Raw genomic sequence first — 22,165 nt, 5'->3', positions numbered from 1 at the left:
AGTAGTGCAACTAGTTCACCTCCAATTCCAGATGATGAGAGTTTAGTAATCAGTATGTTACGATTGAGGCAATCAAATGCCTTGTTAAATGTATGAGTAGCCCCAAAGTGTGAATATTATTATCTATGTTTTGTAGAATGTTCTCCCTCAAGGCTAATAAATATGTAAACGTTGATTTATTTTTTTCTAAATCTGAACTGTGCTTCAGAAAGCGCGTTATGTTTGTCGCAGAATTGCGTTACCCGTCGAAAAATTAACTTCTCGAATCCCTTGGAAAATGTAGGAATAACAGATATCGGCCTATAATTTGACGGCAAATTGCTGTCGCCACCTTCGAGTATTAAAATGACTCAAATTTTTCATACCACTCGGAAATACGCCTGTTGTGAGTACTAAATGAAAAATATGTGCGAGCACCGGAAATACAAATTCTAGCACACATTTAATTGGATTTATTTGCGAGTTATCAAAATCTAACGCCACCCGCCGCGGTAGATCAGTGGCAAAGGCTTGTGCTGCTGAGCCCTATAGAGCACGGGTTTGATTCCCGGCCGCAACGGCCGCGTTTCTGATGGAGGCGAAAAGCAAAAACGTCCGTGTGTTCGAGATATCGGCGCACGTTAAAGATCCCGCGGCGGTCAAAATTAATCCGGAGCCCTCCACTATGGCTCGCTTCATCACCTGTGTAGCATCGGCGCGGTAAACCCCATAATCAAAATTAATCAACACCTAACGCCTTTGTATTATTTAGATTCATAAATGTTCAATAGATCTCACATTCATCTCTGGGCTCCAAAAACATACTTTCGCGAATGTTCCTGACTGGTTTCTGTGGCACTACAATATCATATTCCCGAGGGACGATGTTGACAAGATATTCATTGATGTCCTCCGCCAGTGCCATACGCGTTATTGCACGGTCGTTACAAGTTCTCGTCTCAGGAGAATAACCTTTCGTTTCGCAGCCTGACACAAAAAAATAACTTTCCAAGCGGAAGCAGGGTGCTTCTGAGTGGTATCAGCAAACACTTCTTGATAGTAGCAAATCTTTGCTCTCCTCAGTTCGGCGTTCAGACTTTTTCTTACTTTCTTTACATTCATCTTGGGCAGCGTGCTGATGCGTGCGCAGAAACTTGTGCTAAAGATATTTTCCTCTTTCTGATCATGCTAAACTGAACTCAATCTTCCCGCGTTCTATTTTGCTCGCCCCATCTTCTGGAAACTTGTGTTACTGTTTTGCCCCCAAATGTGCCTGTTTTCTTTTTGCGTCACAATTTTTAGAAGTATAAAGTGGGTTTGCAGATTTAGTCGCTCCGGAAGGTTCTGGCTATAAGATCAAGTAACCCTCCGCCGTTATGACAATATGGGGGAACCAACCTAGAAGCGAGCGGGCCCAGATAACACCACCTTATGTAATACCGTGTTAGTTGGTATTACATAATGTTCATCTCACGGTGTAAGATATATCTTACACCATGGTTCATCTTAAGCACACAGAAGTGAAACAGACAAAGAGGGCAAGGACAAGTGCTAATTTCCAACTGAATTTCATTCAAACATGGTGAAATAATACCAGTAAAGAGACGTGTCCTTGCCTTCTATGCCCGCGGTATTTATGAGCGCTTAAGATAACCTAATACACATGAGGTATTTTAGACAGTGTTTAGTGTGTCGTCCGACGACATTCGACTCCTTCGGCCTAGGCTAGAACCACCCCAAAGTGTCCGTCGGTGTGGTGTAGGGATCAGGTGACAGGTCATGGCTTCTTGATGCGAAAGACGGTGGTTCGAGACAGGCTCTCGCCTCGTATTTTTTTTTTTTTTTCACCTTCAAAACTGAATTAAAATTTTCATTGCTTGGGGAAGCTTTTGGTGTTTTAAATGACTCCTTTGTGATTTTTAGGTCATGCTACGTTATAAGTTACGTCAGTTCAGGCAGAGTCCTTCAATGCTTTTCTGGTCATGAAACTACCGACCAAGTTTCGTACGGGGACAAAAGGCTACCGCGAGGGGCGCCACCGCCGATCGGAGGGCATCGGACGCGGCCGCCGCTGCTCTGTAGCCAGACCGGCAGGCAGGAACGCAGTAGAAGCATGTCTGTTAACACTAGATTTCTGCATCACTCACAAAATGATAAGTCCATTTCAGCGGCCCACGACACGTAAAGCGACAGCGCACTGCTGATAAGGCAGCAGCGTCTGTTTTGTCTTACTCCGTGGTCCGTTCCATGCCAAACGTGCTCTGACCATGCCCCAGGCTGCCCTCCGATCAACACCAGCGCCGCGGTGCGGCCTGCCTGGGCAGCGAACGAAGCTCTCCCATAGCGTGACGGCAAAGTTTCATGACCAGAAAAGCATTGAAGGACCCTGGTTCAGGTAAGGTTACCTTCATTTACGTTAGGCAGAGGGATGAAGCGCCAGACACGGCTTTTTTTTAAACCTAACCTTAGGTGTTCTCGCTGATCTGTAACACGAAAATGCACTGCGGGAAAGCCAACTTTCTTTAATTGATTGATTGTAGGGTTTAACGCGCTGACGCAACGCAGGCGATGAGGAGTGCCGTATACAGTGGAGGGCTCCGGATTAATTTTCACCACCTGGGGATCTTTACCGTGTGCCGAAATCTCGTACACACGGGCGTTTTTGCTTTTCGCCTCCATCAGAAAAACGGCCGCCGCGGTCGGGAATCGAACCCACGACCTCGTGCCCAGCAGCACAACGCCTTACTGAGCCACCGCTGCGGGTCACTTTCTCTGACGACGATGATGAATGATCGTAAGTGAAGCAAAAGAAAAGAAGGCTTGCCGTGGCCGGAATCTAACCCGGGTCCATCGCGTTATGGAGCCGGCGTCTATCCGATTGCTCCCTTTCGACATGATCGAAGCGATTTGGAAAACTCAGACGACAACGAAAGGATCCGTCACAGAGACGAATGGCGTTGCTGTGCGTGCAGTAAGGCTGTTATCCACAATACGGTACGCCTAACGTGCCATTTTGAGGTTTATATCGTTAGGTCTAACGTCACACATTGGGGCTTGAGGCCAACTGCACTCAAATTTTTCTTTGTCCAAATTGTTTTCCAAATAAGTAGAGTATGCTCTTAAAATCGCCATAGCGAAATCCTAAGCTTTGTAAGCCAAGAGCACACTAGGTACTGTCGTTCAAAGTAGCTACGTGCAGACCTGGCGGAAAGTCACTGGAACCAGTTCCGAGCGGCCTCTGACGGAAATAGGGGAGCTTCTTAGCCAAAAAGGACTAACGGGGCATCGGCGTTAGTCCTTTCGGGGAATAAATGCATTGCCACTAGATTTAGTTCTTTTTGGGACTAATGGCAAGGGTACCAACTGTTAGTCCCTCTATACTTAGTCCCTTGATGGTTCAACTGTTGGTCCGCCATAAAGACTAACTGTTGGTCCCTTGCAGAGCACTGTTAGGCCACTGGTGACCAACCGTTGGTCTTCTGAGTATCAATAGTTCATCTTTCCCATTGCTCCCCCTAGACCAGTTGATGCTTTCAATTAACCGTGCATACTAAAAACGCAGTGCTGGCTCGTGCAAATACTCCATGAGTGACTGTCGTTCCATTAGACCGGCAATTCAGAAGGCATGAGTAAACACAGGAGAGCAGAAACAGTATTTCTTGGCCGCTTGAAATATTCACGACAACAAAAAGGTCACTTTCAAGCTTTTATTACAACACTGTGTCAGCAACATACACAACACAAGTAACCGTACTCTACTCTTAATGTTGGAGTCTCTATTTCGAAGGCCTGTTTGGCACACCTTGTCAAGGCGATGAACACCCCAAACGGGTGTTCATGGCTGCTGTCCTTGGCTCAAGCGCGCTCCACTTGCACGAGGTACTTGTCCGTTGAGAGGAGACAACCATCCTCCGTGCCTCTGTCGGCAATGGGCGAATGTCGTCACGCTCCTGCAGGAAAGAAATAGGGCAACAAAACAAGTGTTATTCGTGGTAGGATAACATTCGTGGTAGGACGCAAAACTGAGAAAAACAGTTTCCAGCAGCCCTAACAAGAATTCATAAAAAATACCCCAAAAAGCAAAAGATAAAGCAAAATCAGCGCTTTATGTAGTGCAGCCAAACGCGGCCTGTGAGGTGCACTGAGTACAAGACTACGGATTAAATAAGACTGGCCACGGTCGTTAACATGCGAAACTCAGACACTGTGGTTTTTCCGACTCCAGCAGAAAAGACGCCGCTCAAACCAGCAATAGAACCTGGGGACTCATGCTCCTTAACTCAACGCGCTGAACCACTGAATCAGGGCAACAGAAAATATACACATTGCTCATTATTCGCATGCAGGTTCGCTATCATGCTCAGAGGCTTACATAGCACGAAACAAGGGCCTCTTCCCTCCCTTTCACGGTGCATATAAGGAAAGAGACACTTCCTGTCAGAACCAGCTCTAAATCAACATTGTTTGACTGCAATCAAAAATAAAAAAACAAGAAGAAATATTCAAATACTGGAAGAAAACCTGCCTTCCTGCGCTTATGGTGAGGGTTTGTAGAACAAGGTCATTATTGATTTCTGGCTGTGGTGTCGGTGTCGAAGAATGCGGTTTTATTTCAAAAATGTAATAAGAGCCAAATTTTCTCAAAGTTTAACAAATGTAACAATGTTTAACGAATAGCCTCGGGCGAAACAAACAAAAGGGCGTCCTCTGCGCTTGCTGCATGGGGAGTGGCTATGACTATGCCTTTTTATTTCCTCTTTTCGGACAGTTCACATTGACTTCGTACGTGCACACAAAAATGGTTTCCAAAGGAAAGGGGCAAAAATGTTTGAGGCTGACCACGCTGCGAGCGCTTGGCTGCCAGTGAGGGAGCAACGAAAATGAAAAAAAAGGGAAGGAAGCTTTCGGCCACTGTAGATTAGTCACGCGAGCGTGCGACTGCTACTGTAAGATTCATGTGAAAGGCACGGGTGACGGGTGGGTGCCGGAAGGACTGCAGGATGAGAATGTTTCTTGCACGAGTTCTCCGAAAGCCAAACAATTTTTTTTAAATGCAGAGCATTTCTTTTACTCACGATGTCACCCGGCGTTGGCGTGCCTCGGCGTCCGCAACAGCCGTTCCAGGTGCGCCCTCTCCCCCACTCCTCCTCTCCCGCATCACGCTACCCTCATTGCTCTCAAAAACAGGTCCGAACCCCTCCCCCTACACTATATAAAAAAATAATACTTACCGGCGCCTGGTTTCGATCCCACGACCCTGCGGGCGGAACGCAAGGTACATGATTGTCTACCCACTGCGCCACAAAGCCGACACAGAATGGAAGGCTACGAACGCGCCTTATATCCTTGACTCATTCAAACTACGTCAAGAAGCTGCTGATACAACGCATTCACTACCACCAACTCCCCAAACACTAAACGTTAACGCAATACACCCACCCCCTATGCGACGCATTTACTCGAGTCCTCCTCGCGGGGAGATGGGCCCTTCTTTTTTTTTTGGGGGGGGGGGGGCAGGGGGAGGGGGGCTTACTGCAAGTTTAGGTTTGCTGCGGCAGCCACTTCGATGGCCGGTACTGGAAAGGGGGCATCAGAAAACACTATTCTAAAAAAATTCGCCGCGAGATACAGAAAAATGCTACGGTTCTGTTGGAGGGCTTTTATTACGGCGGTGAGACCGCGCCTTCGAAGAAAACTTCATGTTGACGTTCTTCTGTGGTCCGGCAGATTACAAGTTTGGGTTCATCAAAATATGGAGAAAAATGCCGTATTCAGTCAATTTACATCATATTTTATCCATTGTCTAGTTTTATCCTGGACGTAGGTGCGGTTACGAGGATGCAGCTTTTTTTGCCCTACGCAGGCTGAGATTGTATCGCGTCCCTTGCAGATCTGGCGTTTTGCCAGACGTTTTGTAATTTTTCGGCTTAAAACATCACGTTTTCATTTAAAATTTAACATGTATGCTAGTAATTTCTGTATCCTAACAGCACCATATTGTTATTTTAGTGTTCGTATGTTCGCCTAAAAAGTTAGAGCCCTTCAAGAGTCTCAACCAAGTGTTAACCACGCTTTGACATTTCTGGCTGCAAATTCATTAAAACTGCAATTTCGAAAGAAAGAAAAGTTAGCGGTTAGGTTCCTTTTTGTACGCTGCTTCTGCTGGGGCGGATATTTATGCGGTTGGATCGCTCGTTTGAAGAAAAACTGCGTTTTTACTATTTTAGGGTTAAGTTTTTTTAAAAGTTAGCTAAATATTGACCGAAACAAATAAAAATTACGTCGTTGTAGGCAGTAATGCCAAGCCTATCGACTGGCGTTAATTTTAAAAAAACTGACGCTCGACGCTAACGTGCAAGCTCACGAACTTCAAAAAAAAGAGCGAATGGGGAAAAGCCGCCGCCGCCGCAGCTCATCTTTCGTACGTCCGTCCCAGCTGGCCGCCGAACAAGTAGAAACAAGTCGGAGGGCCCCCGCCAGGGTGAGCAACAGCAACGTTGCGGTAGAGTTCCTCTATATGCAGCTATATACAGGAACCTTACGTTGCGGGAGCAAATGGCGCTGTTAGTCTTTCCGTTGGTCCCATTCGCGTCAAGGGTCCAACGTTTGATCCCTTCATTTTGCACACGGCCCTAATCTTGGCGCGTTTGGTCTTTAGGGGACTAAATGTACTTTTTCGGGGCGTAAATGCTGCAGTTCGTCTCATTTTCTCCCATTTTGGTTTACTCGCTTCTCCAGCTACTTGCACGGCGCTCCGCCGGGCGCAGGGATGCGTTAACCCGAGGTTTTTCTGCTACACCACCGTGCTGTACCACCATCGACATCGCATGTTTAAAACTAACCTCATATCAGAGTCCTTCAATACTTTACTAGTCACGAAACTGCTCCGTAACTCTATGGGAGAGCTTCATATTCTGCGTTTGGCCGCCCCGTGGTGGCGCCACCATCTCACTGAGGTCATTCCTCGGGCGGCGTTGTGCTGGCTCGAACGGCGGAGCCGCGGCGAGTTGTTTGTTTTGTGCGGGAAAAAAATGTAAAGTGCATCTCGCGATGTTGCGATGCGACTTAAGTAGTTCAACAACGATGCCGAACACGTGCTGCGTCCCGGGCTTTCGTTCCTTCTACAACGACACAAGTGAAAATGTTTTCGTGTTCTGTTTACCGAGCCACAGGGAGCTGCGTGAAAAATGATGCCGCGCCATTCCAAGGCAAGAAACGGGAGATTTCAGCTTCGATTATAAGGGTGTGACAGTGTGTGGGATTGCACTGTGTGTGTGAGAATGAAAACAGCAATGTACCCTTTTTGAGAGCATCCTGGTCGTAGAATTCCTTCAGCGGGGTTTTATTTTTCAAAGTAAATTACCATAGACTTCGGCCGCGTACGGCAACGGCTTCTGCGCCCTCTGGCACAAGCGCTGTGCCGTCATGTCTACAGAATATTAGATCTCTATTACTTCTTTTCTTAAAGCAAAACTTGTAAATACCATACATACGGTAGCTCCGTAGTCGCGAACTGCTGCGGGCCTATCGATAATACAATTAAAAACTGAAAGAAACCAAGTACGCGTCGTTCATACTACGCTTAATGAATCCGTCGATTGCTCTGGAATGCGCAGAACGCTAAAAGAAATAGCCGAATAGTATTGTCGTTTCGATGAGTGGGTACATAGTTGAGAACATCGAAAAACGCTGCAGAAACGCGAAGGATCAAAATACGAAGAGATATATGTTGCACCATGTGTCTTTCTTGCAAGATCAGTCAGGTTGTAGCGGTGCTTCGTTACCTGTTTGCAAACTTCTATTACCTTGCGCTCAGGCTCGTATGTAAAAAAAGCTTTGGGGCGCCCTAATGCTTTTACTTTTCATATTTCCGCGAATTATTCGTTAGGGTTCGTTTCGTTTGTTTTGTAACCGCGCGTGGCCGCTTCCGATTTTCTTATCTGGCGTTTCAACCGGAGCGCCCGTTTGCTCTTTTTGTCGTACGTCCCGTCGGGCAATATTGTTTGATATGGAAAGGGTATCACCTTGTCGCCAACTTGATTTTTTGTTTCTGCGACAATGTTCTCGACCCTATTTCCATTGATCTAAAATTAAGAACACTCCGAGAGTAATGCATGCATAGCAAACGCCGCGCAACTCTCTTTATCGACGTTCATCTGTGCACGTCACACTGCGGACTGCTTCTTCGACGTTTGTGTTTCTTTCTAGTCTTTTGTGGAGCAGGAGGTAGCTTTAATGGCATCGTCCCACTACGGCGGACAGTCGCATTACGGCTAAGAGTGCATTACGGCTGAACGTCGCAACACGGCGGAGAGTCTCACTACGGCTAAATGTGCGTTACGGCTGAACGTCGCAACACGGCGGAGAGTCTCACTACAGCTAAATGTGCGTTACGGCTGAACGTCGCAACACGGCGGAGAGTCTCACTACGGCTAAATGTGCGTTACGGCTGAACGTCGCAACACGGCGGAAAGGGGACCCTTTCAGGCGATCAGCCGTTCAAATGATCTGCTGCTCGTTGCGATCAGCATTGTCGCAGCTGGGCGTTACAGGCAAGAGCCTGCATATATATTTCGGCGTGTCTTTCCCGCATTTTCATTGTTTTCTGGGACTTGTTTTATTTTTTGTTTGTTAATTAATAGCTCTCCAACGTATATCTTCCATGTTTTTGCATTAAAAACAGTAGCCACTATGCCATCAACCCTAACCCCGCGCGCAATATCCCTTAGTTGTGTTCTTCAGTGTATTTAGATTGCTATTGTAAAATATACACATTGTGGCAGAAGCTGCCAACGCCAGAAGCCGCCAACGCAAAAAAAAAATCAGTCGTTGCACAAGACAGAATCATGCGCATTTTCCTGAATCGCCGACAAATGCCGGTCAAAGATTTCGTAAGAGCGATAAGATTGCCTGTAAGATTGTCTGTTTGAAAGATTGATTGATTGATTGATTGATTGATTGATTGATTGATTGATTGATTTACTCGCCGACGCAACACATGCGATGAAGCTCAAAATATCCCCAGTGAATTTCCTTTCCTTTTCCCGTCGCAAACCACAGTTAACCCCCAAGGCGCGCTGTAGCGGAGGGCTCCGGATTAATTTTGACCACCTGGGGATCTTTAAAGTTTCGCCGAAATCTCGAACACACGGGCGTTTTTGCTTTTTGCCTCTATCAGAAAAGCGGCCGCCGCGGCCGGGAATCGAACCCGCGACCTCGTGCTCAGTAGCGCGGCCTTAGCCACTGAGCCACTGCGGCGGGTTGTTTGTAAGATTGACTGAAAGATTGAATGCTGTAGTGTTTTCTCTGTCCACTTTTCGCCCATCCTGCGCCATTTGTTAACCACTCATTTTGTTTTATTAAACCCAATTTATCTCATGCTCCGGTGTCATCTCCATAAGCTGCTTCGCATCTAAAAGCAAGTTTTAGGTATACGTTAAGATAATTTCTTAAGAGGACACAATAGTTGGAAGGAAAACAGGTCAGCCTTTAGCATTTGGATCAAGGCACAGCTATTCTGATGGCAGTTAAAGACGGTGGTGCCGTCTATATGCAGTATGCATTGAGGAATTAAAACAGAGAGGAAGATCATTTGTTAAATTAAAAGGAGCAATGGGTCCAAGATCGAGCCTTGTGGAACTCTTCTAGTAACTGTGACAGGGTATGATATTCCTGTAGAAATTAATGTCTGTTGAATGATTAGTAGACGGATTCGTATCAAGTTATGGCAGGACCTGTTACCCCATAACGCTCAAGCAAAATGAAAAGAACGTCATGGTCCCTTGTGTCGAATGCTGCCGAGAACTCTAAGAAAACCCAGCAGCAGCATCACAGCGGTCAATGAACGATTTAATTTTGTCTGTTAGGCACAAAGGCATAATGTTAGTCCATAGGACAGCACGAAAACCTAACTGAGAAAGGGGGAGCAAGCGGATGTTTTTAAAATGGCGAAAAAGGCTGGTTTCTATTAGTTTTTTTTTAAACCTTATCTGAGAAGAAAAGGATAGATTTGGGGTGATAATTATGCATAAACCCCGCGATACCTTTTTTGAGTAAAGGAATATTGATCGATACTTCAAATTCTTCTATAAATAATACGTATTTAAAAATTAAACGCCTATTTAGCCGTACCACTACTTCAGCCGTAAAAAAATAAAGACGCGAAATACGCAAGAAATAAAACAAGTGCCGGAAAACAATGAAAATGCGGGAAAGACACTCCGAAATATATATCCAGGCTCTTGACCGTAACGCCCAGCTGCGACAATGCAGATGCGACAATGCAGCTGCAGATCATTTGAATGGCTGATCGGCTGAAAGGGTCCCCCTTCCCCCATGTTGCGACGTTCAGCCGTAACGCACATTTAGCCGTAGTGAGACTCTCCGCCGTGTTGCGACGTTCAGCCGTAACGCACTTTTAGCCGTAGTGAGACTCTCCGCCGTGTTGCGACGTTCAGCCGTAACGCACTTTCAGCCGTAGTGAGACTCTCCGTCGTGTTGCGACGTTCAGCCGTAATGCACTTTCAGCCGTAGTGAGACTCTCCGCCGTGTTGCGACGTTCAGCCGTAATGCACTCTTAGCCGTAATGCGACTGTCCGCCGTAGTGAGATAGAACCGCTTTAATAAACTTCGTTCAGAAAAGCTTTGCGTCGTTCTTGGCTACGTGGCAATATTCTGTTTCCTCCGTGTGCTGCACATCGTAGCGTAAAAGAATAAATTTTTGTACGCTGGACCACGCTCTTTTATCTCCCTCCGTAATACCGAATTTTTGTGTTGCGTGTGATCAAGTCAGTTTTATTCTTCTTTTTTTTCGCTTCCTTTTTTTTTTTTTGCAAAGATTGCAAAGCGTGGAAGCGGAAAGACACACGGTGCAACACATATCTCTTCGTGTTTTGATCCTTCGCGTTTCTGCAGCGTTTTTCGATGTTCTCAAGTATGTACCCACTCATCGAAACGACAATACTATTCGGCTATTTCTTTTAGCGTTCTGCGCATTCCAGAGCAATCGACGGATTCATTAAGCGTAGTATGAACGACGCGTACTTGGTTTCTTTCAGTTTTTTTATTGTATTATCGATAGGCCCGCAGCAGTCCGTGACTACGCAGCTACTGTATGTGTAGTATGTACAACTTTTGCTTTAAGAAAAGAAGCAATATAGATTTAAAAATCCGTAAACACGAAGGTGCAGCGCTTGTGCCAGAGCACGCGGAAGCCATTGCCGTTCGCGGCCGATGTCTACGGTAATTTACTTGGAAAAATAAAACCCCATTGAAGGCAGGTGATATACGCAATGACTGGACTATTCATTGCTAACTACTACGAAAAAAGCACACTTAATCAGCACGCAGACAGCAAAAGCAGCGAGCGTTTGCACGCCAAGAGCTGGCCAATATGCCGCAAGCGCGCCGGCTGGATGCCCTTCGTGCGGCGGTGGCGCCTGTAGTGGCGCCCGCGGTCCCTATATGAAACGAGCGCCGAAGTTTCGTGACCAGTAAAGCATTGAAGGACTCTGCTCATAGGTAGCAATATCCGCCATTTTTGTCAGTGGAATACAACAGATCAGAAGCCTACAAACAAGTTACGCGCTTGCGATCGTTCTGGAGTTGGCAAAACTTTTTTACTTGAATTAATATTTCTACTTAAAAAAAGCGCGACACGCACGCTTGCCTACGTTTGTCATTGCTATTGCATCTATCCTAAAAAAAAAGTTTTTTTTATAAATTCTTGACCACTTGGGCTGTGCCAGCGCCATCTTAGACCTTCCCAAGATTCACGACCAAACTGGGGTTGTTGTGCACCCGGGTATAAACATTTGTGCGACGTTTGCCTCACTCACTAAGTGCACCAAAATCAGCCTTGCTTGTGGTAAGAAATACATGCGCGCAAATATCGGCTGACGTCTTCGCGAAGTGCGAAAGCTAACGAAACTACTACTCTCCTTCTCAAGGGAAGTATTTACTTTTGTAGAGCGCTGGATTTAGTATACTTGAAAGTAAAACGCCATTAACTGCACTTGCCTCTGGTGAAAGTAGAAAACAGCGGCAGATACGCAACTTTTTTCGTGTTTTAGTGCATCATTTACATGTGGAAGTTGGGTTATAGTCTCAGATCCCTCTTATAATTCGATTCTCGACGTGCAGCAAGGCGAAAAATGCTGGGCTCCTATTCCCTAATCTGCTTGCACGTAATAGTGATTGGCCTCCACCCGCGTGCGGTTTATTCCCTTCAAAGAGAGCGACGCGATAGCCGAGGCGGCAGCTAACCAACACTACTTTTCAATATCGCACTTGCTACCATGTATAGCTTTTTAAAATCAGGGCCCGCTTTGTTACTCGCAATGCCAAGGATTGCTACAACGGCAGTTATTCTGATACAAAAAGAACTGTCGTACGGTCTACTTCATTTGGATTGATATATCAACGCGATGTCAGAGATGCGCCTAACTCCATTATCCTGGGCAAGCGTTAGTGGGAGTTCTTCTGTGGAAATAGCAGTGCAAAACGCGACACAACCACGTGCATTTGAAGGCGACTTTGAGCGGCCGCCGGGTCTAGCGTGGCCGCTTCTGGTCCATCACGTACGTCACGTCCGGCCGCCGGTAATGGCCGCCTTTTCGATCCAGTTTCGGTTCCGGAAACGCAAATGTCGTGAGCAATTGGCGTCGCGTGCGTTCATGTTTGGAACGGAGTATTTTGCATTTCACACTCTTTTTATGTCTACTATTAGGTGACAAAATTTTTACTGCGTCGAAAATTTGAGTGCAGTTGGCCTTTAACACCTCAAACCGGCACCCACTAAAAAAATTGCTTCCTCAACGCCAAGCAGCAGGCGCCGATTCACGCCGTACACACCAAACCGAAGCGCTCGGCTTAAGCAGTGACACACTCGAGATTTGCTGTGGGTATCCTAGAAAAGTAGTGCGTACTTCAAGAGTGACACATGCTCGCATTGCGGGATTGGCCAACCAATGAACCCATCGCGAGAAGGCTTCGCGTTCAACCATCGTCGTCGTTTGACGTGGGATGCATGACATTTTACAAACTTCCCGGTGGACGTTGACATAGTACCGTGCTTATAGTACCTCTAGACGGCAGTCTGGACACAGCAAATTTTTATAGAGAAGGTTTAGTGAACTGTGATTCTGCTCTGTAGTGTTTTACTGGTACGGGTAGTGCATGGCGGTGGTGGCTCTGGTACCACTCAGATGGCTCTCACCCAAAGCCAGGAAATGACTGTTTTACCGAGAGAGATTCGATGCCTTTCCCTAGCCTTCAGTCGTCGTCCTGTTGAATTTTGCCCATCCGCGTACCCCTTTGCACATCCAAACTGCTTCTACCGTATCGTAATGGTGCAATCAGATAAGCGCTGGCTTCATAACGCGAGAGAGTCAGACTCAATTTCTACCACGGACAACGTTTGAATTTTTATTCACTTCACCTACGACATCATCATCGTCAGGGAAAGTTGGCTTTCCTTCAATGCGTTTCAGATGGACTACAGGCGACATCATTCAGAGGCTGAAAGTCTCACTTTAATAAACTTCCTATTCAACAATTCTTACAACTTTTGGACGGGCGGCTAATCGAGAGTTGAATGGACGGAGGGACGGACGGACGGACAGACAGACAGACAGACACACCGAACTTTTATGGTTTAGGTACACCAAAAAAAAACTATCGTCTTTAAAAATTATCACTGACAGCCTCTCTTCAACCAACGACTTCTGCCTATAACCCGGCGCTCTCTCCTAAATGTTTCCGACCCCGCGCACACAAGTGGCCTCGTGATTGGTTGGTGATCGCCAGCATACTTCTTGAGGTATTTGGTAATTGCGAATTAATGTACAGTGTGGGGCACGTGCGTTGGGCCACGCTCTTGTGCAATTTTGTAGAGTACAGAGGGGGAAAAAGCCGTTTTTACCGTTCTCATTACAAACATTCAACGTCTATTTGAATAGGAAAGGAATACTGAAGTGTTCAAACACGTGGCAGGGTATAAAATATAACATTGGTTTTGAGGTATCTTGGTGGTGGAATACGAATATATGGAAGCGTAATAAATTTCCGAGTGACATACTATGAACAAGAAAACGTCTTGCTGTACAAAACTTTTTGTGCTGATTTGGAGTTTGCGGGTACCTCCAGTAGGGCTTCGGGCATTCATAAAATAACCTCACATTCTTCAAGAGGAACGAGCAAACTATTAAAGCGTTTCCATTTTATTCATTCGTGATTCTAGCAATCTCTAATTTTTTCTAATAAAGGCCAGCCGTGTCTTGAGATGATAACGGTGTTTTGTTAATACTACCTTTGTGTTTACGCGACCTAAACTGAAAAAAAAACAGGTTGTGCCCAGTGTCTTGGGCTTCATTTTCTTGGAGTAATCATGCACCATTTCAATCGCACCTATTGGCATGTGAGAAATATACCAACCTCTCTTACTGGTAGAATAAAATTGTGTGTTCATTCCAGCAGCTCTTAAAGAACGGCTTAAGAAGCCCACAACTTTCTTGAAAGCAAGCATGCAACACCAGGGCTTTCTTGTAACAAGCGACCGTGCGTTTTCTTTCCTTCATGAGAAGTAGTGGAGAGAAAAAACGCTGTGATAGAGCAAAACACAGCAGCATTTTCAACTGGCCTCGGCGAACTCTACGAAATCGGTCCGGCGAACCCTTAGGAGTCCGCATGCTAGGGCCTACTCCTCCTGTCAGTGATGAAGCTGGCGAAGAAATCGAGGGGAAGCGGAAAGATGATGGTGGAGTTCTTCTCGGCTGAAATGGTGTTCAGGGTCTGCAGGTAACGCAGTTGCAGCGCTGCCGGGCTTCGGGCCATCGTGTCCGCGGCCTCCTTCAGGGCTCGAGACGCCTTCTGCTCACCCTCGGCCGCAATCAGCTGCGCAGCAGCCAAAAAACAAAAGCGAAAATACGCATGAAGAGCCATTTCTAAAATACAGATGACTGCATAGCACAGAATTACTACCATGTCTGGCTTTTTGTCAAATTGTCATATTTCTGGGATCAATTTCTCAAAACTGCTTTAAATTTCTGCAGTTACAATAGAGCGTAAAACTGCTTTCAGGTTAAACTCCACCATTTATTAGAGAGAAAATGCCGACGAATGGCAAAGAATTGTCCCAGAGACGAGAGATAAAATGAACGACCATCAAACGTTAAAATGCACGTTCAAAGCTCGAAAGCACGCATGATGCACGAGGAAAGCTTTCATAAACTGAAATATTTTTCAATATGACGATAAATTGGATAATATTTGAGCAGCTGGGTAATCAGAAACCGGGCAGTCAGGTGCGATGGACGAGGACAGAACCCGTGAACAAAAGCAGGCCTTTTGATTCGCGCTGAATAAAGGTAAACCTTATTCTGTGGTGAAAGGTCTTTGACTTAAAAACGCGTTTTAGACATGTACTAAGTACTACCAAAGCAATATGAGCATGGTATTTACACAAGAAGGAATTATTTGAGTAGCAAAGAACATTTTATGAAATAACGTCTATGTATGTCTTACTACGGCGATCGGTCAAGCGTTCTAGTTATAATAACAAAGCGAGAAAGTCTATGCAGAGAAAACGTTCAGTATGACGAACTAGACATGCGTCATTACCATTTATAAAAGGACCGCAGTGCCATCTACATCATACTTGTTCTACTTTTATTCGCGCTGTGTATATTGCGAAGACCTCTGAACAATCTACATCAATAACACCTGTGACACATGCTCCAGCAACACCAGCTTATCGGTTAATCAATTCAACGGCATTTCTTTAGCCTTCAGATTATCATAAGGAGTGCTTGCGAGGCCTGAATATTTTAGTGTCTTTATGTACTCCCGAGTGTTTTCAGAAAATTACTTCCGCCGCGAGCATTATTGGGAGTTTCTGAGCGCTGGCCTGCGCGTTCCGAACGAGTCAGAAAATTTTGAGAATTGTTTTATCTGCTGAAAATGTCGACTCAAAATTAAGGACATCTCTCTATGCTTGAGAAACTTAAGATTTGGGGGCTAAAGAGCGCGACTGTTGTGTTTTGCTGAGTTTGATTAAGAATGGCGTTGCTTCCGTGCGTTTAGGCGCATTTGCTTAGGCTTATATTATTGTACTGTGTAAATAGGCGTACTGTAATTAGGCGTATTTGAATGTGAGCAGCGCTGCGGGGTCACAGCTTCCTCGCGTGGCGTCATTCATCGTTCGGAAGAGAGAGCTTAAGGCGAGGATCGATCTCCCAAGGTAGAAAAATACTTGTCCTAATTCGTCTCATCAAATGCTAGTCAATGCGTATCGTTTCCGTAGAGGGCGCATTTCAGACTCTTTCATGTCGTGGTCTAGCGATGTTGATTTTTTAGTGCCCTGCGCGAAGTTTCCTACTTTGTGTAGATAACTCAATGCTTGCCCTGGAATAATTTAAACAGGTAGGCGCTTTCGTGCTGTGTCAGTACAAGGCACAAGCGGCGATGGTGTCCGCGGCACACGCAGCGAACACCGACAGAAGGAGAACCATTATCGGTGCGCGGACGCAGGGCTTGTTCAAACAATGCCGCCTCTGTTCATGGGGTGTCGTACACTTGCCAGTGCGTCTTGTGCTACGCTCTCCTCTCTCCGCAATGCAGGTGTGGCGACGCCTCATCCCGCATTCATTGGCGGCCGGTCGTTCCTGACTGCCGCTAAGCCCTTCACGATGGCGCTGAGGACGTCTTTCTACGAACGCTTGATGAACGCAGCTGATAACCATGGTAGCTGCAGACGCCTAGTGGCCACAAACATCGGCCTAATCATCCTCGTAACACTCTTGCGTCGAAGAAATGTGATCCCCCCAGGTTCATCGTCCGAGATGGTTTTGAAGAAAAAAGGCTCAATCCAAGTGATGCTTGTTGGATGCCGAATTGCGAGACTAACGCGTTTTGTGGGTGTGGTAATAAACAACCAACTTCATTACCCTGGAAATTGAGCTTCGTAGAATAAACGATCGGATATTTCGGCAAGGCCCTGTTTTCCAAGAAAAATAAAGCCGTGTTCATCCAGTTCAACGTATTTTGAAAACTTGCCCTGTTTGCAGCAGTGCCATTGCCACATGCAGTACTACTCATGCCGCTTGGTTGTCCTTGTTGATCGGTAAAACGTTGTGTCTGCTCAGTTGCTTCATGTGGAAAATACTGGAGTAACGCCTGATGTCATCAAAGCCTCCTCTAGACACATGTGCAGTGAGCGTGCCGGCAAGAATCGTGGGAACCTTAGAAGTGGGAATGACATCTTCCTTCAGAAATGTCTCCGTCAGTGAAGGTGACAATTTGTTAATAATTCTTACTGTTCAAACAGCGCCAAGATAATTGACGCCAGAAATATAAAGTAGTACTCATTGGTAGATCCTTAGAAGTGTGAAAGAATCTTTCTGCCTCTGTTGTTCGGCAGTTTTGGCTGACCGCAGTGGTCGAACACATTCCTTTGTCCTTTGAGGTCTACCGGGTGCTGCAGTCGCCGCACACTAAATTTAACCGCACACATCAACACTGATAAGCAACAATTATACGCTGAAGCACGCTAAAACACTACCGACACCCATTGGGGTTGATTGTCACTCCCAGCCGTAGCACGCGGAAACGTTAGCGAACCGGCATACTCACGTAAGGGCCACAGAGACTTGCTTCGACCGATATCTCCTTGGCGACGTCGCCCTCTCCCCTCTCGAAGACAGGTCTGTACAAACGCTTTCTCAACTGTTTTGCCCTTCTGTGCTCCTATGTCAGTGAGCGATCCAGGTCCATCAACAAATCTACGCCAGAGTGCTTCCGACATGCCCCAAATTGTTTTGCCGCCAAGCCCCATCATAGGTCACACATTTTAGGGCACAGATGATACACGCTGTAGTCTGGGCGAAGGTAACGGTCACGCCTTCTGGCTGAATACAGCGAGTATATATCTTGGTTTCTTCGCCGTGAGATCCTGTTGTAAACGACTGTACTCGATACTGCAGGATCTGTACGTTTAGAGCACGGAGCACGGAGCAAGAAAGGGGGGGAAACGAGGCTTCTGAGTGCGGCCAGATAATCTTGCTCCGTGGTTTTGAGCGACGTCTGATACCTTTGAAGCGCAAGACGCCTATGTAGAAGTGGCTAGTGGGTACCAAACTGGAAATCTCCACCGCGCTGAGGGATACGTACGGTGGTTCTACTGCAGTCAAGACCACTTTTGGATTTATGCATTCTCTGCTTTCATTTACCTGTTTTATTTCATGGAAACCACAACCACACTATTATTCGCGGCATTCAATTTTTGGCATTCAGGGGTGCCCGCAGCGTAATGATAGTTTGGAGATTTTGTTAGAACTGGACTCACTGGCGCTCTTTTAGCACAGAGGGCCCTTCTACCGTTTTCCGTAATTTAATGGCGTGCCGTTTCCCACATAAGGTACAGTTAGAGGACCCCTGTAACGCTTTTGCACAGGTATTTTTCTGGCCCTACATCGGTTCTTCGTGTCGTTCAGATAGATATGCAAAAAGAATTATCAGGATCAGTGCGCAAATAAGAAAGTTATTAAAATTTACGCTTACAAATACAAGCAAATTATGCGGCACGGCCCACGTCACGTCGGAAGCCTCCGGATATGACGACGCAATGCAGGTACCCTACGCACCTTACGAGTGGCTGAGCTTGCAATATTTTGTATATGTCATTGTATCGACGGAGTGAACCTAAATAATGCTTTAGGTCGTATTTTTAAAGACGTTAGTCTTTCTTGGGCTACTTAAAAGCAGAAATTTTGGTCTGTCTGTCTGTCTGTGTCTCAGACTCCATTCAGCCACCCGGCCAAACTGAAACTGAATTGTCGCAATAGTCTTATATATCCACAGGCGCATCTAAACGTTTAACTCTGGTGGCAATCTTCCTACTTGTCAACGTTGTCGAACAATAACAAAACATTACGCAAGTGTGAGGCAAAAAATCAATTCATAAGTGATATTTGCAGTGTTCCTTTATTAAAAAATTACACCATCTTCCCGTGGGGAACCCTGATGAGGATACGAAGCATCGTGGCGGTTCCGTGTGGTTCTATTGTGTTGCCGTTATGTTTAGTAATCTGGTTTTTACTAGCGCCAGAGGAAAATCCGCGTCCGGGTCCACACCGGTGGCAAAGGCACGCAAGTGCTGTTGTGTTACGGTGAGTAGGCGGTGGTTCTCGAGGCGCCGAAACTCGTCCATCATGTTCTTGTTGATGTTGTCTCTGTGGTAGAATTGATAGTCTCCGTCAGCTTTGGTGAGGTAAAGGTTGTTGACATTGGTGCACCGGCTGAGAGCAATGTACACGCCCTCTTCTTCACAGCTTTGTCTTCTCGTTCTTCTTCTTCTTCGGCGGTTCCCCTACGGGAAGATGACGACGGTTGTTGAACGCGAACCTATCTCGTGATGGATTCTTTGGTTGGCCAATCCCTAGGGGCATCCTGCCACAATCAGCATCAGAGGCGCTGCGGACGGGGCTGGTTGAGCTGCAAGGCGCGTGGCGCTTCCCGCCACAGCTTTCCCATGGGAAATTCTGCATCCCCCTCTAAAGTTTTCAGTTCGTCGTTTCCGTTGACGTTCAGCTTCGCGTGCCTTCGTTGTATCAGTAGCTTCCTGACGTAGTTTGAATGAGTCAAGGACATCAGGCGCGTTCATAGCACTTGCTCCTGTCCCGGATTTGTAGCGTAGTGGGAAGAGCACTGCGTACCTCCCGTGCGGCCAGAGAGTCGTGGGATCGAAACCGGGCGCCGCTAACTATGTCTTCTTTTTATAGTGTAGTATCGCGGAGCTGTGGGTGTAAGGAGGAGAGTTGCGCATGCGCAGTGAGCGTGTGGACGGCGCCGCCATCAACGACGCAGGACCAGGCGAGCCTAAGAAATGCTCCGCATTTAAAAATTCATGGGCGCTCGGTTTTGGCGATATGAAATGAAATATTACATCAACTGCAGAAAATCGTCGCCTGCTGTTGCCCGCGCCACTATTCGCCGCGAGATCGACATGTAGGAGGCGACAGAGTCGCGCTGGAAATGTGGATGCTCCACTGAGCGGCCCGAAAGAATGCACGCTGTGGGCGCGCTTCGTGCCTTTCTTCGCGCCGTATGTGCGCACGAAAGGTGCAAACAAGAGTGCTATGCTGTAGTTCGGTTCCTCAAAGTTCAATAGCATGGAAGCGGCAATAAGTTTTCATTACTACGCCAAAAAAAAGTGGCGACGCATCGGGAATATCAGAATGGCCGGAATAATAACAACGAACTTGTACGCCGTGGCTCGTAGCAAGCTCGATCTTTCCAGACTATGGCTTTGAGCCTTCAATAAAATCATAAATTGAAACAAATTAGGAAGCTTCGATCTTTGGAATTCAGTTTTCAACAGCAATTTTAATCGCTTTCACTCGTACCATGACGCATTCTTGCATTTGTGCGACGCCCTGAAATGGGAACATCACTCAACTGCCCCGACATTCGTTCTAAGAGCTTACGACATTTTTGTGTGTTTGAAAGGCAACATAAAATTAGTGAATTTTAACCAGCGCAGAGATATAAATGCAACCGCCCTAACGGGTCTTTTGTGTGCAGCTTTAGTTAAACGAAATTTTAGCTACTCTGAAGGCAGGTCTGGTGAATAACGGTGTCGGATCAGTTATTTACGGCTTTCGTGGCAAGTGAACTTGCGAATTAAATTGCTAACGCCCGCAGAACAATCAACATCTCCTGTTTAGCTAGACTTTTCCGAAGTGACAAGCAGGTTTACAGTGTGCAAACCAAGCTTCTGGGACCTCACATTTAGCACAGATTTTCTGTTACGGCTGCTCTTGATTATTTGCGTTCCTTTTAAAATCGAACAGGTGCCTGCAACAGCGAAGATGTGTTTGCATTCTTGCGTAACGCCGCTTACGAACCATAAAGATATGGCAAATGAAGTTACCCTGTCGCAGATCTAGTAAAACATTCCTCTTTATTTCTCGTTACGAAATAGTGCAATAGGTTTCCGGTAACTGCTTTGTGTTGTAAACTCACCCTCACATTTGTCGGCATTTAATTCTTGGAAATTGGTTTAAAAAGGCACGGATAAACGTTTTGTGTGCTATTCGGTTTTTTTTGGGGGGGTGGGGCGAAGGGGGGAGGGGTTCTGCCAACATTCTAAACGCAGAGAGAAGAGAAACCAAGTAATGGGAAAAACCAAACATTGGAGAACAGCATTACTTACAATTGGAAGTACGATAGGCGTCGTGTTCCGTAGCGGTGAAAATACAGTACTTCAACAAATAAACGCCAATATTTTGAAAACTGATTAACCGCCCTTTTGGCCCGACATTTTCCAGGAATTGTGGCTCGCCTTTTTCAAAATGGTATTCAAAGCGAGCATCGTGGAGGAAAACAAATTCAGCGAGTCGGGGCGCACACCTCCCACACATGTGGGCAACAAAAGCATTATATTACGCTATTTTTCCTTTAAACTTTGGTCCACCTTAAGGGGTTAAGACCTGACCATATTAGCCATTTGGTTATGCTGAGTGAAATACATTTCTAGGTAAGGTGATTCATGTTGTGATTTGAAAATGGGGTATATAAAAATGACACACGAAATGCTAGAGGACAGACGCACACTCACAAATGCTTAATTTTAGCGAGAAATCCCCCTGAAATACACTTGCGCATCAACAGAAATACATTTAAAATAATACATAAAATTACCAACACAGTAAACGCAACGACTGTCCAAAAATGGTATTTATTTTCAAAAAAATTAGTGCCCTTCCACTCTGTGAAGGATGACCTGCAAAGCTGGACGCAGTCCACGGAGTGCACGAAACAAAACACGTTTATCGTATATTGCTTCCTAGCCCATTAGCTGAATGAACCTCTGAAGTATTCAATCTTTGTTCTTGCAGATAAACATGGATCTGCCTGTGTCCCTCCCGCGTCGTAAGCATCTTGGGGAAGTTCTCTTCTAACAGGAGGGATTCGCAGCTTCTTGGCGAAGTGAATTTGAGCGGAAACGGCGACGGAGGGTTTCGGTCGTTTTAGGGGAAAGCTCTTTGGCAGCCGTTACCTGGGCTTCGCGGGAGCTTCGTCTGTTTATGTCCCCGTAACCGAGTGAGGAGGAGGAGGAAAATGACTTTATTGATATCAATCCGGCATGTAAGGGTGGATCAGGCCGCGCAGGGCTTCACCAACCCCCTAT

General features: G+C 46.1%; 1 protein-coding gene across 1 annotated transcript in view; it reads right to left on the bottom strand.

The window, feature by feature from the left end:
* Positions 1–14,266: 14,266 nt before the first annotated feature.
* LOC144160643 (band 7 protein AGAP004871-like) overlaps positions 14,267–22,165 on the bottom strand; it is a 121,879-nt gene continuing 113,980 nt past the window's right edge. Inside the window, exon 8 of the mRNA XM_077691872.1 lies at positions 14,267–14,871. Within this exon, the coding sequence (XP_077547998.1) occupies positions 14,668–14,871 (204 nt within the window). The 3' untranslated portion in view covers positions 14,267–14,667. The remainder of the gene's footprint in view (positions 14,872–22,165) is intronic.

Source organism: Haemaphysalis longicornis, unplaced genomic scaffold (genome assembly GCF_048455015.1).
Source record: "Haemaphysalis longicornis isolate Haplotype H1 unplaced genomic scaffold, Haemaphysalis longicornis Haplotype H1 scaffold_11, whole genome shotgun sequence".
In the NCBI taxonomy this organism is placed as follows: domain Eukaryota; kingdom Metazoa; phylum Arthropoda; class Arachnida; order Ixodida; family Ixodidae; genus Haemaphysalis; species Haemaphysalis longicornis.
Note: the sequence above shows the minus strand (reverse complement) of the source record. Positions and strands in the feature narration are given on the sequence as shown.